This window comes from Mesoplodon densirostris, chromosome 4 (genome assembly GCF_025265405.1).
Source record: "Mesoplodon densirostris isolate mMesDen1 chromosome 4, mMesDen1 primary haplotype, whole genome shotgun sequence".
NCBI classification, from domain to species: Eukaryota; Metazoa; Chordata; class Mammalia; order Artiodactyla; family Ziphiidae; genus Mesoplodon; species Mesoplodon densirostris.
Window position 1 is genome coordinate 152,832,754 of NC_082664.1, and position 22,428 is coordinate 152,855,181.

The window sequence follows — 22,428 nt, forward strand, 5'->3', positions numbered from 1 at the left end:
ATACATTTTCCTTTTGTTACCAGAAGTTGTATCTTTTTTTTTTTAACCTTAACAAATATAAGCAGAAATAGTGGGGATGTGGGGAAGGATGAAAATATTCACAGGAATTGTTCCTGGTTGACCAGGGATAGGAGATGAGAATAAAACAGGGGAGAGAGGTCGGGAGAAAAAAGACAAGACAAATTTGCTCTGTCTGAATTAAGTATTTAGGGAGGAATTAAGAAGGGAGATAGGCCTCTCTGGGAGTGGACTTGAATAATATGGGTTTGATTTTGGGGAAGGGTTGTCTTTGGGAATGTTCGCCAAATTACATTTTGCAAACCATCACGCAGCAGTTTTAATTCATGGCGTTTGCAGGGGTATTTGTAGCATAAAGTGGTCGCTCTCTGCCGTGTATTTTAGGGCCCAGAAAATGTAATTGGAAACATCAATGAATGTTGAGGGTGTTGCTGTCATTGTTTATGTTTTATTGGTTATTTTCCAGGAAAAGTCTGGGATTTTGTTTGGTTTGGCTCTTTGCAACCTCATTTATTTGCTTTGCAAAGTTGATAAGTACAAGACACAGAATGACGCTCCGGCATCTTAAGTGGTTAGTCGTCATTCTGCACTAAGTGAAAACAAAACAGACTTTCTATTAACTTACAATCCTCTCAACTTGGAGCATTCGGTATTTTTAGAAAATTCTCTTTTGCTTTGTTTGAAAATGTTTTCAAGATGTCCTATAATTCTGTATGTATGTGTGCGTGTGCGTGCGCGTGCACGCATGTGTGTGTGTGTGTGTGTGTGTGTGTGTGTAAGTTCTGGACCTGGGAACATAGAAGCCCTCATCCAGGGGATTAATTGGACCCAGTCTCTGACCTAGAGATTAACGGGGTTCAACATCTTAACACCTCCATTAAAAAGATAGTCGCTGATTCACTTTGTTATACAGCAGAAACTAACACAACATTGTAAAGCAGTTATACTCCAGTAAAGATGTTTAAAAAAAAAAAAAGAGAGAGAGTCACCAGGGATATGCTGATACATAGAAGGATCTTACCTGCCCCTCCTTCTCTAGCTTTAATATTAGACTCAGCAGTCAGTGAATGAATGACAGCGTCCATTGGGATCAACCAGGGTCCAGGAAACGGCCGGTGCACACATCACACACAGCAGCAAGTTTCCTAGGCTCCCATAGAAAGCACCTACTAGAATTTATCTTTCCGTTTTCCAGAAACTGTGTCTTCAATTGCTATCCAAGGAGGGGGGAAGAATGCATTTATTATGCTAGAGATGCTTAAAGAAAACTAGCTAATGTCGGCCCACAGAACTCCCGTCCACAGCTGCTGGGGCCTTCTTGTTGCTGGGTGCCTCCCCTCACTGCTTCTGGCTGTCACCCCCCTGGTCTGCCTTCTCCATGAACATGGGGAGGACAGAGTGTCCCACTTCTGTTCCCCAAGGGTTGGTCATGCTTGATATGCCCCAAGGTAAAGGTAATGCTGAATTAGCAATAGCCTCTCTCCATGGGCCATGGCCTCCATGGAGACAGGGCATCAGAGCGGGCAAATTCATCAGGCATGGTGAGGTAGAAAGCATGCCAGCCAGAGAGCATGACAACAGCATCCTTTTTTGTTTGTTACTCGTTGTAAAGGTGATATATGAATATGTAAAGTTGCACAACCATGTGGAAGAGCCAAGTACAGGTCCTGCTTCACACACTTCTAATCCACCCCCCACTGCTGACCACGCTTGATGCTTTGATGTCTGTCATTCTGAACTAGGGCTGCCCGATCACCTGGGGCACAGATATCATTTTACATTGTAGAGTAGCTGCATCCAAAAAAGGTGAAGCAATGTCAAAATAAGTGAAATTAATATAAAAACATACTTAACTCAATATATCCCCAATATTATCATTTCAATATGTAGTCAACATAAAAAGCACATTAGTGAGATACTTTGTGTCATTTTTTGAATACAAAGTCTTCAAAATCCAGCCAAACATCTTTTCTTTTTGAGGTCTAATGTTAGACATAGCAAATGGTAGTTTGCTGTTTTACACTTAAACTCACAGCACATCTCAGCTCAGACAGGGCTGGATTTCAGATACCCAATAAGCCACATGTAGCCAGTGGCTACCATGTTGGATTCTAGACGTTTACATCTCAAGGTTGGTTCTTGCACAGCTGGATAGTACCAGAAAGATCTTACTACAACATTTTTTCGATTCATAATAGAGACAGTTACACTCTAGAACTTAGAGTTCTATTTTAGTCTTTTTAATAGGTGCATGATATGGTCCATTGTAATTGGTTCAACCAGTCCCCAATGTAGATGGATAAAAAATTGGTGCTTTCCAATTTTTCACTCAGTTCAAAAGATACTGCAACAAACACCCATATATGGCCTTGTACATGTAAAGGTATTTCCAGATAACAGGTCCCTGGTAGTGGGTGTGCTGGTCAAAGGGTGTGTGACTGGACTCTGACAGATGCTGTTCCACTCCCTTCCAAAGACATGCTGCCAGAGGTCTGCGAGAGGGACGCTGGCTCTCAGCCAAACTGGCCACCATCTGGCCTTGGGATTTGGACCTCAGTCCCCTTAAAACCAAAGTAAAACCTAAGAGTTGGCCTAAACACTCCTGAGTTCCTGAATGCCCAGCTCCATGGCTGTCATGGTGGTGGTCCCAGCCCATCCGTTTGGCGCACAGAGTGGTATGTGGGTGAGAGGTGCCCGCGTCACCTTCAGCAGGGCTGGCTTGGAGGGCAGGTGAGCAAAACAAGCTCCACACCGCCTTGACTGAGGTCAGAAGACAACACTCAGCAAAGACCCTAACTCCGTTATTTATACCATTACGATTACACTAATTCTTACTGCTATGGGGCCGTGTATTCAGTGTTGGCACAGCAAAGAGGCAGCAGAGCACGGGACAGCCCAGGCAGGCCGGCTCCTCAGCTGGCAGCCTTGGGCATGCCTCCTGACGGCATGGCATCCCGTGCCCTTCCCCACCCCGGGGGCCCCAGTTCACACCGCTGTCCCTGAGGCAATAGGAGTGCTGGCTACCCAGGAGCCGACACCTCACAGGTGTACGGCCTGGGTCTGTGTTCACGCATGCCACCCATGCTGTGGGCATCCTCACGGGTCCCGAGAATCCTGGGAGAGGAAGCCCGGGGGACAGGAACCTGGAAGGGTTGTGAAGCATTAGGTATGAAAAGGAGAGGGCATCCTCCACCGGGGCCAGGTGGGCACAGGGGGACTGGCCTGGTCCTGCGACCCTCTCTCCCGTGGGCACAGGACTGCACCCTCCCCACCACTGAAAACCAGATCAGGATCTCAGGCGACGACAGGGAGTCCCTGTGAACAGCGCCTTCCCAACTCACTTGCCCTTCTAAGCAAGTTGGCCGGGTGATGCTGGCCAAGCCAGGAAGGGGCACTGGGGAGGGACCCCCAAGATCCCTGTTTTCATCCCCAGGCTCCCAGGCAACCAGGGAGGGGCTGGTGAATGGGAGGAAGGGGAAGCTTGAGCCAAGCATCCATCCCCTGCTATGTGATTCTTTTTCTCTCTTCTCCTTTTGTTTATTCTTTTAAAATATTTTATCATGAAATACAGTATTTATAAGAAGTGTATATCTGCATACAGTTTAAAGAAGAATAACAAAACAAGTCTTGTGTATTACCACTCGGACCCCCCTGATTCTCCTCTCCCACAAACACCCTGACTTTTGTGATGCTCACCCCTTTACTTTTCTTTTCTCTCTTGTTTTGCTTTGAGGTTGACATTTTTTAAGTTTAAAAAATAATTTATTGAGATGAAATTCATATAACATCAAATTAACTGTTTACTGAATACCAACCTCTACTCCTCCCAGCCACCCCACCTTGCAGACAAGGTAATCAATCCTCAGGAAATTTAAATAACTTGGCCAAGGTCATAAAGATAAGACACGGTGACTCAGGAATGTCCAAGTCCAAGGTCCTTTTCTTTCCACCCTGCCATTTATTGTAGTCTGGCTATAAGGGCCACCTTCAAAGCCTCAACCCAAAGAAAGGGCTTTAATAGTGAAATGTCCAGGCACAAGTCCAGGCCCATCGGGAACATTCTTTCCAGGACAGTTCCCTGCAGAGAACACTCAGGAAGCAATGGAATACCATTGCTCAAAAAGAGGCCTGTAAATATCGCTAACGTTTCATTTCTAGAAGCTTCTTTACAAGCATATGTGTGTGTGAATAAGTGGGAGGAAGTGTCAGAAGGGCACACGCCAACCGTTAACAGGGTCACTGCTGGACGCTAGGGTGGGAGAGGGAAAGACAAAATCACTTTATTTTAGAGATTTCTAAATCTTTTCAATTTGTTCCATCAAGCACATATTTGTTTAGGGTTTTTTATTTGTTTATTCTTAATTTTAAGCAAAGAAAAAAACCACACCCTCCCCACCACCACCATCACCAAACCACAGCATGGAAATGTCCCATCCCTGCCCCCCCACCACCCCTTGGCTCCAGGCCAGCCCCCCTCTTTGGTCCTCACCCTGCAGGTGCCCTGCTCACTCAGAGGGGCAAACGGGTGCACCTGGGGCATTTGAGGGCCCCAAAGCATATATGCTTTAAGGAGAAGAATAGAAAATTCGAGTTTCAAATCAGGTTTCAGGGGCTTCCCTGGTGGCGCAGTGGTTGAGAGTCCGCCTGCCGATGCAGGGGACTAGGGTTCGTGCCCCGATCCCTGAAGATCCCACATGCCGTGGAGCGGCTGGGCCCGCGAGCCATGGCCGCGGAGCCTGTGTGTCCGGAGCCTGTGCTCCGCAACGGGAGAGGCCACAGCAGTGAGAGGCCCGCGTACAGCAAAAAAAAAAAAAAAAAAACAAACGAACAAATCAGGTTTCAGGTCTTGGAGAGGCCCTTTAAGTGCGGGGCCCTGGAGCTGAAGCTTTGCTGGCCTTGCAGTGATCATCTTCCAGGCCAGCAGTCCCTAGCCTCTTTGTGTCACAGGAACCCAGGGTAGCTCTCAGGCCCATCTCCGCCCCCATCCCCATGCCCCCAGGAACGTGCCTTCTGGGTTGTGATCCCAGGTCCACACAGCATGGACCTCACCACTGCCATCCAGCAGCCGTGTGGCCAGCAAGAGGGTCAGCCTGCCAGGGTCACTAGCCACTGTTGTGGGCCAGGTGCCAGCCATGTTGGAGTCTGAGGGAGAAGGACCAACGCGCCCTCTATAGGCACTCCTCAGAATACGCTCCCCTGATTTGAACTGCATGGGGGAAAGTTAATAAGAACTCTACGATCAAAAAGCATGACTAAATATGAGGCCTGACACTGCCCTACACGCTGGCATGTCATTGTCAACCCTCACACAACCACCCAGGGGACTCTCAGCCCCAGGACTCTGAGCTGGTCGGAAATGACCTTTGCACAATATTGCAAGGTCACAAAGCAAGCAACAACACAGCCTGCTTTTAAAATACTGATATTGTGTTCACCATGGATTTTTTTGCATTGATTTTATTTTTTTAATATTGTGTCAAATGTTGTTTACCTTAGTCACTGAATTTGAGGTGCCCCAACATGAGTGCCTGACTGGCCTCACCCTAACCCCGGCCCCTGCCCATCACCTGAGAAAGGTCCAAGAGCATTTCACCCACTCAGCAGATTCTGAGTGAGCCCGGATTTCTTCCCCGGGGTCCAGAGGCAGGCCTGCCCTCAGAGGCATCTCCTCTGACCTGTCTCCCCTACACTGGAACATGCAGTTCCTTGAGAGGAAAGACCCAAACGGAGGGGCAGGAAGCCGAGCGCAGCACGGGCAGTGGGGCTCAAAAACTTGTTAAAATACAAAGTCCTCGGCCCCAATTCTGATTCCAGGGCCTGGAGTGGAGCCCGGATATCTGCAGGGTTTTTTTTAAACATCTTTCTTTATTAGAGTATAATTGCTTTACAATGGTGTGTTAGTTTCTGCTTTATAACAAAGTGAATCAGTTATACATATACATATGTCCCCATATCTCTTCCCTCTTGCGTCTCCCTCCTTCCCACCCTCCCTATCCCACCCCTCTAGGTGGTCACAAAGCACTGAGCTGATCTCCCTGTGCTAGCAGCTGCTTCCCACTAGCTATCTATTTTACGTTTGGTAGTGTATATATGTCCATGCCACTCTCTCACTTTGTCCCAGCTTACCCTTCCCCCTCCCCGTATCCTCAAGTCCATTCTCTAGTAGGTCTGTGTCTTTATTCCCATCTTGCCCCTAGGTTCTTCATGACCAATTTTTCTATTTTTTTTTTTAGATTCCATATGTATGTGTTAGCATACGGTATTTGTTTTTCTCTTTCTGACTTACTCACTATGTATGACAGACTCTAGGTCCAACCACCTCACTACAAATAACTCAATTTTGTTTCTTTTTATGGCTGAGTAATACTCCATTGTGTATATGTGCCACATCTTCTTTATCCATTCATCTGTTGATGGACACTTAGGTTGCTTCCATGTCCTGGCTATTGTAAATAGAGCTGCAATGAACAATTTGGTACATGACTCTTTTCGATTTATGGTTTTCTCAGGGTATATGCCCAGTAGTGGGATTGCTGGGTCGTATGGTAGTTCTATTTTTAGTTTTTTAAGGACCCTCCATACTGTTCTCCATAGTGGCTGCATCAATTTACATTCCCACCAGCAGTGCAAGAGGGTTCCCTTTTCTCCACACCCTCTCCTGCATTTATTGTTTATAGATTTTTTTATGATGGCCATTCTGACCGGTGTGAGATGATATCTCATTGTAGTTTTGATTTTCTGCCATTTATTTAATTTTTACTTTCATTTGTGGTCAAGTACACATAACGTAAAATTTAGCATTGTAACCGTTTTCAGGGTACAGTTCGTTGGCATTACGTACATTCACATTGCTGTGCAACCACCACTACCATCCATTTCCAGAGCTTTTTCATCTTCCCAAACTGAAACTCTGCCCCCATTAAACACTAACTTCCCATTTCCCCTCCCCCAGCCCCTGGCAGCCACCTTTCTACTTTCTGTCTCTCTGAATTAGACAACTCCAGGGACCTCATATAAGTGAAATTAGACAGTATTTGTCCTTTTGTGACTGGCTTATTTCACTTCACATAAAGTCCTCAAGGTTCATGCATAGTGTAGCTGGTGTCAGAATTTCCTTCCTTTTTTAAGGCTAAATAATATTCCCTTGTATGGATAGACCACACTTTCATCCATTGATAGACACTTGGGTGGCATCCTCCCTTTAGCTACTGTGAATCATGCTGCTATGAACATGGCTGTACAAATATCTCTTCAAGACCCTGCTTTCAATTCTTTTGGGTATATACTCAGGGGTGGAATTACTGGGTCATATGATAATTCTATATTTAATTTAATTCTGTATTTAATTTTTGAGGAACCATCATACTGTTTCCCACAGCAAATGCACCATTTAAAAATCCTACCAATAGTGCACAAGTGTTCCAATTTCTCCATGTCCTCACCAACACTTGTTATTTTCTGGGTTTTTTTTTTTCTTTTGATAGTAGCCATCCAAATGCTGTAAACTGGTATCTCACTGTGGTCTTCAGGTGCATTTCTCTAATGATTAGTGATGTTGAGCATCTTTTCATGTACCTGTTGGCCATTTGTATATCTTCTTTGGAAAATGTTTATTCAAGTCCTTTGACCTATTTATTTATTTATTTAGTTAGTTAGTTAGTTAGTTATATTTTGGCTGCATTGGGTTTTCATTGCTGTGCTCAGGCTTTCTCTAGTTGTGACGAGTGGGGGTTACTCTCCATTGCAGTGTACAGGCTTCCCATTGAGGTGGCTTCTCTTGTTGCGGAGCATGGGCTCTAGATATGCAGACTTCAGTAGTTGTGGCTCACAGGCTCTAGAGTGCAGGCTCAGTAGTTGTGGTGCACAGGCTTAGTTTCTCCGTGGCATGTGGGATCTTCCCAGACCAGGGCTCAAACCCATGTCCCCTGCATTGGCAGGTAGATTCTTAACCACTGCGCCACCAGGGAAGTCCCTTTTGCCATTTTTTTTTTCTTTTTTTTTTCTTTTTTTTTTTTTTTTTTTGCGGTATGCGGGCCTCTCACTGTTGTGGCCTCTCCCGTTGCGGAGCACAGGCTCCGGACGCGCAGGCCCAGTGGCCATGGCTCACGGGCCCAGCCGCTCCGCGGCATGTGGGATCCTCCCAGACCGGGGCACAAACCCGTATCCCCTGCATCGGCAGGCGGACTCTCAACCACTGCGCCACCAGGGAGGCCCCCCTTTTGCCATTTTTTAAATCAGGTTGTTTATTTTTGTTGTTGTTGAGTCGTAGGAGTTCTTTATATATTCTGGATATTAATCCCTTATCAGATATATGATTTGTAAATATTTCCTCTTTAACTGAATCTTTAACAACCTCCCCCATAATACACTTTAAGGAACGCTGGCCCAGACTCTGTGGACACCTTTCCAGAAGCAAGTCTCTGGGCCAGGTTCTACGTAGGGGCAGGGGAAGGTACCATCAGGAGGGCTGGCTCCACTCAGCACCTGCCAACCCATTCCAGGAGAGGGGTAGACCCTGGCCTGAATACACACTACCTAGATACAGGTCTCTGGCTCTGGAAGAAGAAGGCTGTAAGGGTGGCGCAGGTTCTGGTGCCCAGAAACTGGTGGCTTCCCCCATTCACAGAACAAGGCATGTCCCAGGGCACGACCTCATTCAAAAGTGTGATCCCCAAAAGCAGGGGTTGTCCCTGAGTCCATCCTATGATGGGGAAGGAAGACCACCCACAGCTGTAAAGCACAGCTTGTGTTGAGGAGTGTCTGCCTGGCTTAGCTTTGTGCAACCCTGTAAATGGGGAGCAGAGACATCTGACCCCCAGGCAGGGGTGTGACCTGCAGGAGCTCTCTGCTCAGATTCCAGACCTGGGGCTAAAAGCTGACCTTGGCCTCCTTCTTTTCTCCCACTTCCTCCCCCTGCCAACCCATGATCTTAGCTGAGTTCCAATAATTCACCCCTTTTTCCCAGCTAAGTGGAAAGTCCTCAGGTGGAGCGAGCGTGTTCTTCATGTGTCAGAACTCATTCATGATTGGCATAGCTGTGTGCAGGGTGGGTGGGTTAGAAACCCCAATACATGGCCCATTTTCATTTTCTCTCCTCCGCCAACTGTCCAACATAAGCAGATGTCATAAGTAGATGTCATACGCATAAGCAGATGTGAGTTGGTCCCACGAGGCCTTCATTCCAGGATATCAAAATATCAGTCTGGGTCTGGGGTCTGTCCCGGCATCTGTGGAACCTGGAGGTCCTTCCTGTCAATGGTGAAAAACGAGGAGCAGCTATCAAAGTGTCTGTAGCCTAAGCCCAGAGACTGTCAGTGTGTCTGGTCCAGCTGCACGGCTCTAAGGCGGCCCTCCTTTTCTTTTGTTTCGGTTTGGATTTTTCTCCCAATTGACGAGTTCCACTCGCTCAGGGCTAACTAGCAACCATCCTGCATTCTACCCAAAGGACATCATACCCTAGATTGGGGGGCTTGTAAGCAACAGAAAGTTATTCCTCACAGTTCTGGAGGCTGGAAGTCCGATATCAAGGCACCAGCAGATTTGGTGCCTGGTGAGGACCTGCTTCCTGGTTCATAGACATTCTTCTTCTCCCAGGGTCCTCAGCCGGCAGAACGGACGAGGGAGTTCTCTGGGGTCTCTTTTATAAGGACACTAATCCCATTCATGGGAGCTCCACCCTCATGACCCAATTGCATCCCAAAGGCCTCACCTCCCTAAAATACTCTTAATTTTAATTAAGTAATATTAATTACTGTGAGAGTAATTAATACTCTCACAGTGGGGTTAGGATTTCAACACATGAATTTGAGGGGGACACAAGCATTCAGTGGATTGCGACTATCATTCTACAAGTGTAGAAAAAGAATATGATCTTTTTGTAGTTGTGAATTAAGATGTGTCCCAGTCAAGATGTGGTCGATGACTTTGATATTTGCAATTGCTGCTTAAAACATGTATAATTTCGAGATGATGGAGCAGCAACCAGAAGTTTGCTACTAGAAGGTTAAAATGCTGCAGAAACCCCAAGGGTGTGACCAGGAGCTGCCCCCCACTCCACCCCCAGCCGGCTGCGGTCGGGAGACCCTTGCCTCAGAGAGGCTGCATGTTGGTTGGCCAGGTACCCCAGCCACATTCTCGTTTTATTTTTAATATCAGTTATATTTTTCCTTAGAAAATTAAGAACACAATATAGACAATGAAGAACTTAAAGAAAAAAATTTCTGCATCCTCTATCACAAACACAACGTTGACAAGCTAATGAACTTCCTTCCATTTTTCCTAGCCTTATTCAGTATTGTCTTCAAAAAGAGAAATGTCTTCTTTTTTCAGGTTTTTTTCCTTTATAGGTTATTATAAGATATTGAGTATAGTTCCCTGTGCTATACAGTAGGTCCTTGTTGTTTACCTATTTATATGTAGTAGTGTGCATCTGCTAATCCCAAACTCCTAATTTTAAAAAAAAGAGGGAGGGACTTCCCTGGTGGTCCAGTGGTTAAGACTCCACGCTTCCACTGTTGGGGGCACAGGTTCAATTCCTGGTCCAGGAACTAAGATCCCACATGCTGTGCAGCACAGCCAAACCAAATAAACGAAAAACAACAAAACCCCCAAAAGAATAAAAATTAAATTAAATTAAAGAGAGAGAGAGAGATGTTCATAGCAGCACTCTTTGCAATAGCCAAAGAATGGCAACAACCCAGAGGTCCATCAGTTGATAAATTCATGAAATGGAATATTACTGAGGCATGAAAAGGAACAAAGTACTGACATGTGCTACAACATGGATAAACCTTGAAAACATGATGCTCAGTGAAAGAAGCCAGACATAAAAGACCACATAGTACATGATTCCATTTATGCAAAATGTACAAAATAGGCAAATCCATAGAGGCAAAAAGCAGATTTGTGGTTGTCGGGAACTGCATGAGTGTGGGGTGGGAAATGGGGAGTGACCCTGCTCTGGATATGAGACTTTTTTTAGGGATGATGAAAATACCTTGGGATGAGGTAATGGTGGTGGTTACAAGATGTTGAGGACATAGTGAAAACCACTGACTGACACCTTAAAAGGTGAATTTTAGGGTATGTGGATTATATCTCAATTTTTTTAAAAAAAGAAAGTAAAAAGAAGAAGATTATTTCCTTTGGCCTAAAGATCCAGCTCTGTCTCTGGAACTCCAGGTTGGAGGACCGACTGTGTCATGGTGTCGTAGGGAGAGCCCCTGGTGGGGAGGGACGTGGCCCAGGGGAGGGGGTGGGCTGTGACGACCACCAACATTCCCTGCAGGCCAGCCCTGTCACCTCCTGGGGATGGTGATGATCAAGCACAGGAAGTTAGGTGTCAAAGCTCTTCCAAGCGCTAGCCCATCATTGGAGTCTGTTATAATCTTCATTTTACAGGCGTGAGAACTGAGGCCCTGCCAGGGGAGGGGCAGCTGCTCAAGGTGGGCCCTTCGCCTGGGGTTCTACATGTTCCCTTTGCAGTTTGGGGCAGTGATGGGGTGGGGGGTCTGTCTGACCCAAGAGTCTCCCTGAAGGGCCACAGTAGGGAGTCTCATCCAAACCACCCAGAAGTGACCTGTTGGACCCGGGGCCAGGGCCTCCTACAGTGGTGGGGCGAGAGGGTAGAGTGTGGGGCGGGAAGGAAGGATTGTGGGTTTTAATCCTCTGTGCACGTGAAGATGGGTGGTTTGTGCCAGCGCTCTGGAGAGTTCCCAGGCACGTAGGTGCTGCCCCAGGTGGGGCCTGCAGGTGCCCCCAGCGGCCAGGCAAGGTCAGGGCGGGGTGTGTGGTGACCCACTGCCCCCTGCAGCTCTGCAGGACATCAGCCAGAGTCCCCACGTCCCCAGGGCAGTCCAGAGCAGCCAGAAGTCAAGGTTTTCACAAAGGACTCTCCCTCTCAGTTAATAACACCAGCTAATTCTCCTCTTAATACAAGGTCAAACCAAGTCCACGGGTGGGCCAAGTGCAGCTATGGGATGAGAGCGTGAGGCGTCTGCTCTAAATAGACACATGAAGCCAGCGGTTTCTTTCAGCTAAATTGGTCCACAAATCAGTCATTTCACTGTGGCATTTGCTGTTAATTTTGGCCCACGAAACAGGACTGCTGAGTAAACAGAGACTCGCCCAGCAGCAAACCAGCTCTTAGGTTCCCAAACCACTTCCTGAGGCCAAGGCCCGGCTGCCCTGTTGCCTCCGTCCCACCCTCCCCTCCCCACCTCCCCTGTCCCCCCATCCCGGCCCTGCCTTCTCCAGGGTGTCCCCCTGCAGCCTGCCCTACCCTCCTGCACCCTCCCCAGAGGCTCCTCCCCGTCTACGTGGACCTGTTCCAGAACGTCCTGGTGCCCCTCCTTCCCGGGGAACCTCTCTCAGGGGGTGAGGCTGGCTGTCTACACTTCCTCAGGCCTTTGCGCTAAAGCCACATAAAAATCCAGAGGATGATCGAGCATCCAGTGACCACCCCCTGGATTGTACAAGGGTTACCTTGGTCACGTTTGTAGCAGATAATTCCTTTTTTTTTCCCCTTTCTTTAAACAAACAAACAGGGCTTCCCTGTTGGCGCAGTGGTTGAGAGTCTGCCTGCTGATGCAGGGGACATGGGTTCGTGCCCCAGTCCGGGAAGATCCCACATGCCGCGGAGCGGCTGGGCCCGTGAGCCATGGCCACTGAGCCTGCGCGTCCGGAGCCTGTGCTCTGCAGCGGGAGAGGCCACAACAGTGAGAGGCCCGCATACCACAAAACAAACAAACAAACAAACAAGCTGTCAGGGCCTGTTCCCATGCCCATCAGCCCACTCCCCTCTGACTTCCCTCCCACACCTTCCAGCCCATCGTGGGCACACGGTCCTTGGTAGACAGCACTCCGAGGCCCCCGAGGCGCTGTGTCTGTCCTCCACCTCCCCGGCCTTGCATCCTCAGCCCCCTCCGCTGCTCCTGGGGGCTCAGGCCGCCGCCTTCCTCTCTTCTTCCTGCAGTCCCAGTGATGCTCACTGTCTAGCATTATCTAGATATCGCCTGTGTGCTGAGTCCCATTCGTGCCACCAGCTGCTACACGACACCTCTGCCCTCCCTGCGGGTCCAGTGGGCGCCTGGAGCCTACGGTGTCCACTGCTGGGACCTGGCTCTCCTCCTCAGGCTGGGCCTGCGTGGCCCCCTCCACAAATCACACCACCAGCCGCCCGCTCCGCCAGCCAGAAACCCATGGTCGTGCTTGGGCTCCTCCCCTCCCTCCATCCTCATGGGCAGCAGGTCCCTTCCCCGCCCGTCAGCCACACCGAGTATCTCCTGTCCGCCCACCCGCTCCCAGCCTAGTCCCGGCCTCCAACCTCTCTGGCCTGGACCACACTCCGGTCTTCCCATGGGTGACCTGCCCCCCTTTGCCCATGTATAATCCAGTCTCACCAGTTCACGTCACTCCCTGCTCACCAGTCACTGTGGCCTAAAGGCCCTGCAGAATGAGCCCCACCTGCCTCCCCAGTCACCAGTTATTCCACATTCCCAACCCAAGCCCCTCAGCCACCCACCCAGCTCTTCCCACTACACACTGTTCCCTCCCCCTAGAATTCTCTGCCAGTCTTTTCGTTCTCAGTTGAAATGTGGTACTTGTTTGGCAAAGACTTCCCAATCCAACAAGGCCCCGGCCCCATGTGCACACCCCGTACTCTTTCATACCCTCTTCTCTTGTTCCTTCCTACTCTTCCCCAATCTGCAGTGCTCTGGCTTATTTGCTGCCTTGTTTGTTGGCCATGAGTTGTTACCTCGGCGGCAATGGAAGCCTGGCTCACCTCCACCCCAGCTGGTGGCCCTGCACGCAGCCTCACACTGGCCACACCATGGGATCCCACAGAACACAAGGTGTACAAAGATATGGCAGCTTGGTCTGTGCCTGCTTTTCCCTTACCAAGAGAAGCCCCCACTCAAATGCTCCTCTCTTGCTGGGTCCTCTCCTGCCCCTCCACAGCCCAGCCCGCTCCTACTCAGATGAGGGGTGGCATAAGGCATCTGCCCTCCCCCCCCAAACCCTGTTCCCTCGCCTTTCTGCTCCTTGGTACCACCCCACCCCCTCTGCTCTCTAAACCTGTCCTCACTGTACTGTTTCCCACCTGCTGCTCCACCCAGCCCACCACGCCCCGGCCCCAAGCGTCTTCCACCCACCTCTCCAAATCCTGCCCACCCTTTGAGACTTAACTCCCTGCACTTACCCACCCCCTGAACTCCCAGCCCCTGGTGGTCTCTGAAGCACCAGTTGAAGCCTTGCTGACACACCGCCTCTGTTTCTGTTTGCATCTTACTACCCTGTGATAGAAATGCAGTCGTCCCCCCTTATCCGTGATTTTGTTTTCTGCAGTTTCAGTTACTTGCGGTCAACCCAGTCTGAAAATATTAAACGGAAAACTCTAGAAATAAACAATTAAGTCTTGAGTTGCCATGCTGTTCTGAGTAGCAGGATGAAATCTCACTCTGTCCTGATCCATCCCATCCAGCATCTCCAGCCATGGATGTGGTCTGATGCTGACATCCAGCCATGGATACCGTCACGGCCGCATGATCCAGGGTCACCTGGAGCAGGCGATCCTCCTTCTGACTTGTGGTCAGAAGGTCCTTAGCAGCCTAATGCTATGTCGCAGTGTCTGTGTCATTCACCTCACTGCATCTCATCGCATAGGCATTTTATCATCTCACATCATCATCAGAAGAAGGGTGAATACACCACAGGAAGATATTTTGAGGGAGAGAAAGCACGTTCACATAACTTTCATTACAATATATTGTTATAGTTGTTCTATTTTATTTTTACATATCGTTGTTAATCTCTTACTGTGTCTAATTTAAAAATTAAGCTTTATCATAGGTATGTATGCATAGGAAAAAACATAGTATATATGGAATTCGGTACCATCTGGGTTTTGGGCATCCACGGGGGGTCTTGGAACGTATGAGGATTTCCATTTAAATGTAGTATCTCCCAAATGTTGTACAAGTGTTATCCCGGCTGAAGCTCAGAAGTATGCAAGGCAGTGCCCCCTTCAGAGCAGGGAAAGTCTCAGCTCAGTGGAGTGGGCAGAGCCCCCGCGGTCCCTCACTCAGCCTCGTGCACTGTCTCGGGTGGGATCCTAATCCCCAGGGCAGATGTTCCCGTTATCTTGCCCCCAAAGCATTTAAAACAACCATTTCTGATGGACAGGAATATTTCAGATGAGGGGGCGGGACCTAACCTGAGGGGGCGGGGAGGACCAGGCGGGTTTATGAATGAACCCCAGGAGGCTCTGTTTTCCTTTCAGCCAGTCCACGCCTTTTGTTAATACCTTAGCTGACTCAGCCCTGGGAGTGTGTCCTCAGCAGGGGAGGTAGGACTGTTTACCGAGGGGCCTCCACCCATTGCTCTCACCTGCATCGGCCTCTGAGGCTGCGCTCACCCCACGTGAACTGAGGCTCTCCCGGGTGATCTGGGTGACCTCCTGCCCTGTGTGCACCACCGGCCCCGCGGGGGCCCGGGGACAGGCCGCTGCCCGCAGCTCTGGCGATTCTCCACCTGGGAGAATCACTCCCTTAGTAACCATGCGATAGTGAGCACCTCCCCTCTGCTGGGCACTCATGCAGAGGACTGAGCAGGGCTGGGGCTTCTGTGGCTTTTGTGGGAGGGGAGGGGGCAAAGGAAAGAGGGAGGGGGTATAGAAACAGAACGCGGGGGCTGGGGACTGGGGGGTCAGAGAGCCTCCCCGAAAGCAACTTTTGAGCAGAGTCTGGACACTGTGAGGCATGATTTCAGGAAAGAGTGAGTGGCTCTTGGACTGCTCGTTCATCCTCGGAAGATTCTAGAACATTTTTGGAGACTAAGCAGTAACTTGGAATTTTGAACTGAGGATATTTTTCTTAACTAAACTTTTTAAACAATTAAGAGGATATTTTTCTTAACTAAACTTTTTAAACAATTTTCTTAACTAAACTTTTTAAATAATTAAGAGTTAATACTAAAGCAAAGCCTTTCTTTCCTTGGGTAAAGTATGTTAGTCACATGCCAGCTTTTTCCTTAGGAAAAAAAAATGGATTTTCGGTGAAGCAGAGGCAAGTGGGTTGAGCCAGGAGCAGCGTGCACACCAGCTGCTGTCCCTGCCCAGGGCCACAAGCAGGGCCAGTGCTGGGCGCCCTCTGAAATGCTCCCTCCCGAGCTGGGGGTCAGGATGCAAGGCCAATGCTCCTGGAGGGGCCACAGACACCCCAGACCTGCACCAAGGAAGAATGGGGGCCCTCAGTGGTGATGGCGTTTAATCGCTGCCTGTGAGAGAACAGACCTGAATAAATCAGAGTCGCGTTACTGTTGTCCAAGCTCCTCACCCACCTCAGCGTATGAAATCCTGCAGGGCAGATGATGGCGTTTCCCCCTTTTGATGAAGGGGGGCCTGAGCCTAGTTATTCAAGGGGCTGGACACTGGCTTTCTGATTTCCCACACCCTGTTGTTAAGAGATTCCTGGGAAGGGCCCACTTGTTGGTTTCTTATGCTGGGGTGGGGTGGGGGGGACTCTAGGCCCAGCAGAGGGGGCGGGGCCTAGAGGGGCAGGGGTGAGGCCTAGAGAGGGATCAGAGAGTGGGACCCAGAGAGGGTGGGGCGGGGCCAAAGGGGGCCAAGGGGCGGGGTGAGAGACTCAAGGGCATTCCAAGGTCACGTCTCTACAACCTCTGCAACCATTCCCATCTTTCCTTGTTTTTCACAGCCTTGAGACTTTTGAAGAATATAGGTCAGTTATTATCCAGGATGCCCCTCAATTTGGGTTGTCTAAGGTTTCCTCCCGATTAGATTCAGGTTATGCATTTTTGGCATTTTTTGTTCTTTTCAGTGCATATCATCTGGAGGCTGGTGGTGAATATGGGTTTCATTGCTGGTGATGCTCACTTTGTGTTAGGTGGTGTTCACCAGATTTCTCCACTGTCAGGTTACTCATGTCTTCTTTGTAATGAATGACTATCTATGGGAGATACTTTGCGGCTGTATAAGTGTCCTGTTGCTCTTCAGACTTTTACCACCTACTTGTAGCTTTCGTCGAAGATTCTTGACTGTTGCCAAATGGGGATTTTTCTAGTTCCTTCATTCTTTCTGCATTTATTAGATGACTAGTAAACGGAAGAAGCAGCTTTCCCATCTCCCTTATGTGTTTATTTACGTGTGAATTTATACTGGTGTGGAATCGTGGGTCCTCATTTCAGCCAAAGGGTTATCATTCTTTATTGTGATCATTTAGTTTCATGCTCAAGTCATCCCAGATAAAGCCAGTGAGAGCCCCTTCAAAGAGGCTTCTGTGTTCTTCGGACAAGTTCCCGTGTCAAAAATAAACATTTCTTTACTTTCTGGCACAAGATGTTCCAAGCTCATCTTGTATGTTCTCTGCCCCAGATCTGGATTCAGTCATTTGTCCAAGGAGCCCTGGCTTCTTTTAGGGGAGAATGCTATTTAGAAACAGATACTTGAGCACTAAGTATACTCAGTGCTATCAGAGTGTTTTTAGGCACTTTCAGTGGATAGAGCCAGAAAATAAATATACATACGTGTACATGTGTGGTAGGCCTATGACCCCAGTGATCCCAGCCTCCTGAGAGCTGTGCCTCCCAGCTAGGAATGCCCAGGGCACCCACATAGGCCTGTATCCTTGTAGGGAGCCCCACAGACATTTCCCCCACTGGGACTCATGTTGTGGTTGGACCAGCCTTTGTGGTTCTTTTCTTTTTTTTTTTTTATAAATTTATTTATTTATTTTTGGCTGCATTAGGTCTTCGTTGCTGCGCATGTCTGTCTCTAGTTGCGGCGCGCAGAGGCCACTCTTCGTTGTGGTGCATGGGCTTCTCATTGCGGTGGCTTCTCTTGTTGTGGAGCTCAGGCTCTAGCCTCATGGGCTTCCGTAGTTGTGGCACACGGGCTCAGTAGTTGTGGCTAACAGGCTCTAGAGCACAGGCTCAGTAGCTGTGGCGCACGGGCTTAGTTGCTATGCAGCATGTGGGATCTTCCCAGACCAGGGCTCAAACCCATGTCACCTGTATTGGCAGGCGGATTCTTAACCACTGAGCCACCCTGTAAGCCCGCCCTTGTGGTTCTTATTACGATTGCAAGATACACTTCAGCAAAAACCAAGAGAATTTTGAGGAACAAAATTTACTCCTCACAGGTCACACCCAAGGAAGGGCCACACAGCAAGGTCATGGGGAGAGAAGGTGGGCCGGAATCTGCCTTTATTAGGGTCCAAGGGCAGGGTGTCTAGAGTCTTTACTGGCTAATTTAAAGCCTGAGATCGGGAATCAGGGGGCAGGAAGGGAGAAGCGGGGTCATCCTGGGCTTTCAAGGGTAGGGGTGGCCCCACTCCTTATCTGGTTGTTTGGCTAGTAGCTGTGTCTTACAGTCTGTTCATTCGAGATGGGTGTCTTTCGAAATGAATGTGTCAGCCATCAGATGCTTAATTCCAGGCACTGACATTACAGTAACCGTCTCCCCCTGAGTGTGGGTTGGACCAAGTGACTCACTTCTAATGAATAGAGTACAGCAAAAGTGGAAATTCCTTGGCAGTTCAGGGGTTAGGACTCCACGCTTCCACTGCAGTGGGCAGGGGTTCAATCCCTGGTCAGAGAACTAAGATCCCGCATGCTGCGTAGTGCGGCCCCCCCAAAAAAGATTTGGTGTTGAGGGGGAAAGGTTAAGGTGAAAGGCAAATCAATAAACACATTATCTTAAAAAAAAAAAAAAAGAAAAGAAATACGGCAAAAGTGATGAGGTATTGCTTCACGTGTTAGTTTATAAAGACACGCTGGCTTCCGTCTTGCATGTGTCTTGGGCTCCTTGCTCTGATGGGGCACCTGCCAGGCTGTGAACCGCCCTGGGAGAGGCTCACGTGGAAGGAACTGAGGGAGGAGATGGGCCAACAGCCCTCGAGAGCAGGTGGTTCTCACCAACAGCAACCACGCAAAGGGGCTTGGAGATGGATACACCCCAGCTGCCCTCCTCCAGATGAGACCACAGTTCCCGCCCATCCTTGATTGAATCCTTGTGAGAGACGAGAGTCAGGAGCACCCAGCTAAGCCCCATCCAATCCCTGGTCCGCTGTGACATAATCAATGTTTGTTGCTGGCGTTTTTTTTTTTTTTAACAGCTCTAAGGTTTTCATGGTTGATGAACTTAAGCCAAATGAATAATTCTTTTTTCATTATTTAATTTTTTATTTTACATTGAGGTATAGTTGATTTACAAAGTTGTGTTAGTTTCAAGTGTACAGCAACGTGATTCAGTTATACATATACATGTATCTGTTCTTTTTCAGATTCTTTTACTATATAGGTTATGACAGAATATTGAGTAGAGTTCCCTGTGCTATACAGTAAGTAGGTCCTTGTTGTTTATCTATTTTATATAAATAAATGTTGTTTTAAGCCACTAAGTTTTGGGGCAGTTTGTTATGTTAAGCATAGGCAACTAATACAATCTGTTATATGTAGTTGGTGTGGGGGGGGCAGGGGAGAACCACATACACACCTACATCCATTCTTGTATCTATCTCTACTTATTAAAATCCCAGGTTCATATTAATAATTTCAATTTCAGTCCAATGCTACAGGGATTCATTCTAACCTTCCCCACTTCCCATATTTGTAATTCCCTTCTCCAACAGGGAGAAACCCAGCTCCCATTACCCACAGATATTGATTTATTTGTTTAGTCCTAGAAGACACAGAAAGTTGTTTTAGAAACGTCATCCTATGTCTCCCTGAGAAAGTAACCGACTCTCTAAACAAATACAGTATTTGTTTAGATTCTTCTTGTCTTTCTCCAGAGACATATTGTGCAAATACTGTGAATTATGTTTTTTTTTTTTTTCCAGAAAAGAGTTGTGTTCTCCCAGCTTCTCTGGGAAGTAAAGAGTGAAATGCAAAAGGGAAGCATGTTTTCTTCCTTCCAGCTGATGATCCACTTGGCTATTTTGCCTCAGACTGTTAGAACGTTCCACATAAGAAGGGCTGGGGCTGGGACTTCAGCTGAGCTTTCTCCTCTGGACCAATGCTGCCACTTTCCCTCATCAGCAACTTAGTTTTCAAGCAGTCATTAAATTATTTGGAGGGAAAACTGGATGGTGTTGTTTTTTCAAGGCCTCGGGGGAAGACCTTGAACTACAATCATTCCTGTTATTCAAAAAGAAACCAAGTGATAAGCTGACTCTGAGTTCTCCCTAGAAAGCCTCCTCGGTCTGGGTGGGACTCGCAGCTCCTTCCAGCAGGTTAGAAACCCAGGTTGGACTGTCCCTGCATGGCTGGGACTGGGGTCAGGGCTCTCTATGGAGCCACAAAAGTGGCCTCGGGTCCTTGACATGCCCTCGTTGGGGAGGTCCTCTGTGACCCTGGGCTGTCACTGCCACTCTCACAAGAGACAAGGGAGCCCCCCAGATCAGCATTGCTTCCAGGTGGGTGGGGTCAGCAACTAGACACCTCGGGTCACAGGTCAAAGGTCGCACCGTGATGCTCCCCCTCGCAGCTGCGGGAGAGAGCCCAGGATGGGGGTGGGGTGGGGGGGTCAGCCCACTGTGGTTTCTCCAAGATCTGACTCTGCCCGGCCACTCCACGTGCCTGTCCACCCACCCCGCCACGAGCCTGGGACACACACGCATTGTGTGCACAGCACATAATACGCAGCACACGCGCCATGTGCATAACACATAAATACACACCACCTACACACACCCATTACACGTGTACCCACGTCACACCACACACGAATGCATCACACAGGTATACACACATCACACATCAAGCCGGGCCTCAAGGAGATGCAGGAAAGGATGCTGGCTCCCCAGTGAGGTGGGCAGGGATTTCCCCCTCCGCTCCAGGAAGCCATCCCTGCTGCCTGCGCGTTTCAGCATGTGCTGTGTCCACCCCTCACCTGACATTTCTAGGCGGTGGACGGATCTTGCACTGAAGTGTTTCTCTGGGAAGTCCCCATAGCACTCAGCACCTTGCACAAGAGACATCTTCAACAAACGGATACAGATGAATTGGGGTTCAGCAAATGAAAAATGACACCACTTTATGATGAGAGTTGCAGGACTATGGAGAATTTCTTTCTTTAAAAAAAAATTGTTGGGCCTCCCTGGTGGCGCAAGTGGTTAAGAGTCCGCCTGCCGATGCAGGGGATACGGGTTCGTGCCCCGGTCTGGGAGGATCCCATATGCCGCGGAGCGGCTGGGCCCGTGAGCCATGGCCGCTGGGCCTGCGCATCCGGAGCCTGTGCTCCGCAACGGGAGAGGCCACAACAGTGAGAGGCCCACATACCGCAAAAAGAAAAAAAAAAAAAAAATTGTTTTATTTTACTTTTTCATTTCAGGCAAAAGTTTTCCATTTTGAAATAGGTAGTACATTTACATCATTCAAAAATTTAAAGGGAAAAACGTAGATCCACAACTGAAAGCTGCACACAGATGTTTATGGCATCTTTATTCATAACTGCCAAAACTTAGAAGCAACCACGTTCAGAGGGTGGATGGGTAAATAAACTGTGGCACATCCAGACAATGGAATATTATTCAGCACTAAAAAAAAAAGTGTTATCACCCATAGAAGGCGTGGAGGAAGCTTAAATGCATTAAAACTAAGTGAAAGAAGCCAATCTGAAAAGGCTTCATACTGGATGAGTCCAACTACATGACATTCTGGAAAAGGTGAAACTACAGAGACAATAAAAAGCTCAGTGGTTGCCAGGGGTTAGGACGGAGGGAGGGAGGGATGAATAGGTGGAGCGCAGAGGATTTTTAGGGCAGTGAAAATACTTTGTATGATATTATAATGATGGCTACATGTCATTATAATTTGTCCAACCCATAGAATGTATGATGCCGAGAGTGAAGTAACGTATATTATGGACTTCGGGTGATGGTGATGTGTCAGTGTAGGTTTGACCTTGGTAATAAATGCACCACCCTGGTGGAGAATGTTGATAATGAGGGAGGGTCAGGGCGTATGTGGGAAATCTGTACCTCCCTCTCAATTTTGTTGTGAACCTAGAACTGCTCTAAAAAAAAAAAAGTCTTTATTTAGTCTTTTTTTTTTAATTGGAGTATAGTTGATTTACAATGTTGTGTTAGTTTCAGGTGTACAGCAAAGTGATTCTATATATAATACATATATATATTATATATTAATATATATATATAGAATATATATATATATTCTATATATATTCTTTTTTTTTTTTTTTTGGCAGCACCATGCAGCTTGCAAGATCTTAGTTCTCTGACCGGGGATTGAACCCCAGCCCAGGCAGTGAAAGCGCCGAGTCCTAACCCCTGGACCACCAGGGAATTCCCATGTATTCTTTTTCAATTTCTTTTCCTTTATAGGTTATTACAAGATATTGAGTATAGTTCCCTGTGCCATACAGTAGGTCCT

The 22,428-nt window shown here is 48.1% G+C and overlaps 1 protein-coding gene across 1 annotated transcript in view; it reads left to right on the forward strand.

Annotated features, from left to right (window-relative positions):
* The window catches only part of TRPM1 (transient receptor potential cation channel subfamily M member 1), a 140,755-nt gene that overhangs the window by 44,744 nt on the left and 73,583 nt on the right, over positions 1-22,428 (forward strand). The window contains exons 7-10 of the mRNA XM_060096130.1: positions 5,018-5,102; positions 12,274-12,393; positions 12,844-12,996; positions 13,263-13,378. Coding sequence (XP_059952113.1) covers positions 5,018-5,102; positions 12,274-12,393; positions 12,844-12,996; positions 13,263-13,378 — 474 coding nt within the window. The remainder of the gene's footprint in view (positions 1-5,017; positions 5,103-12,273; positions 12,394-12,843; positions 12,997-13,262; positions 13,379-22,428) is intronic.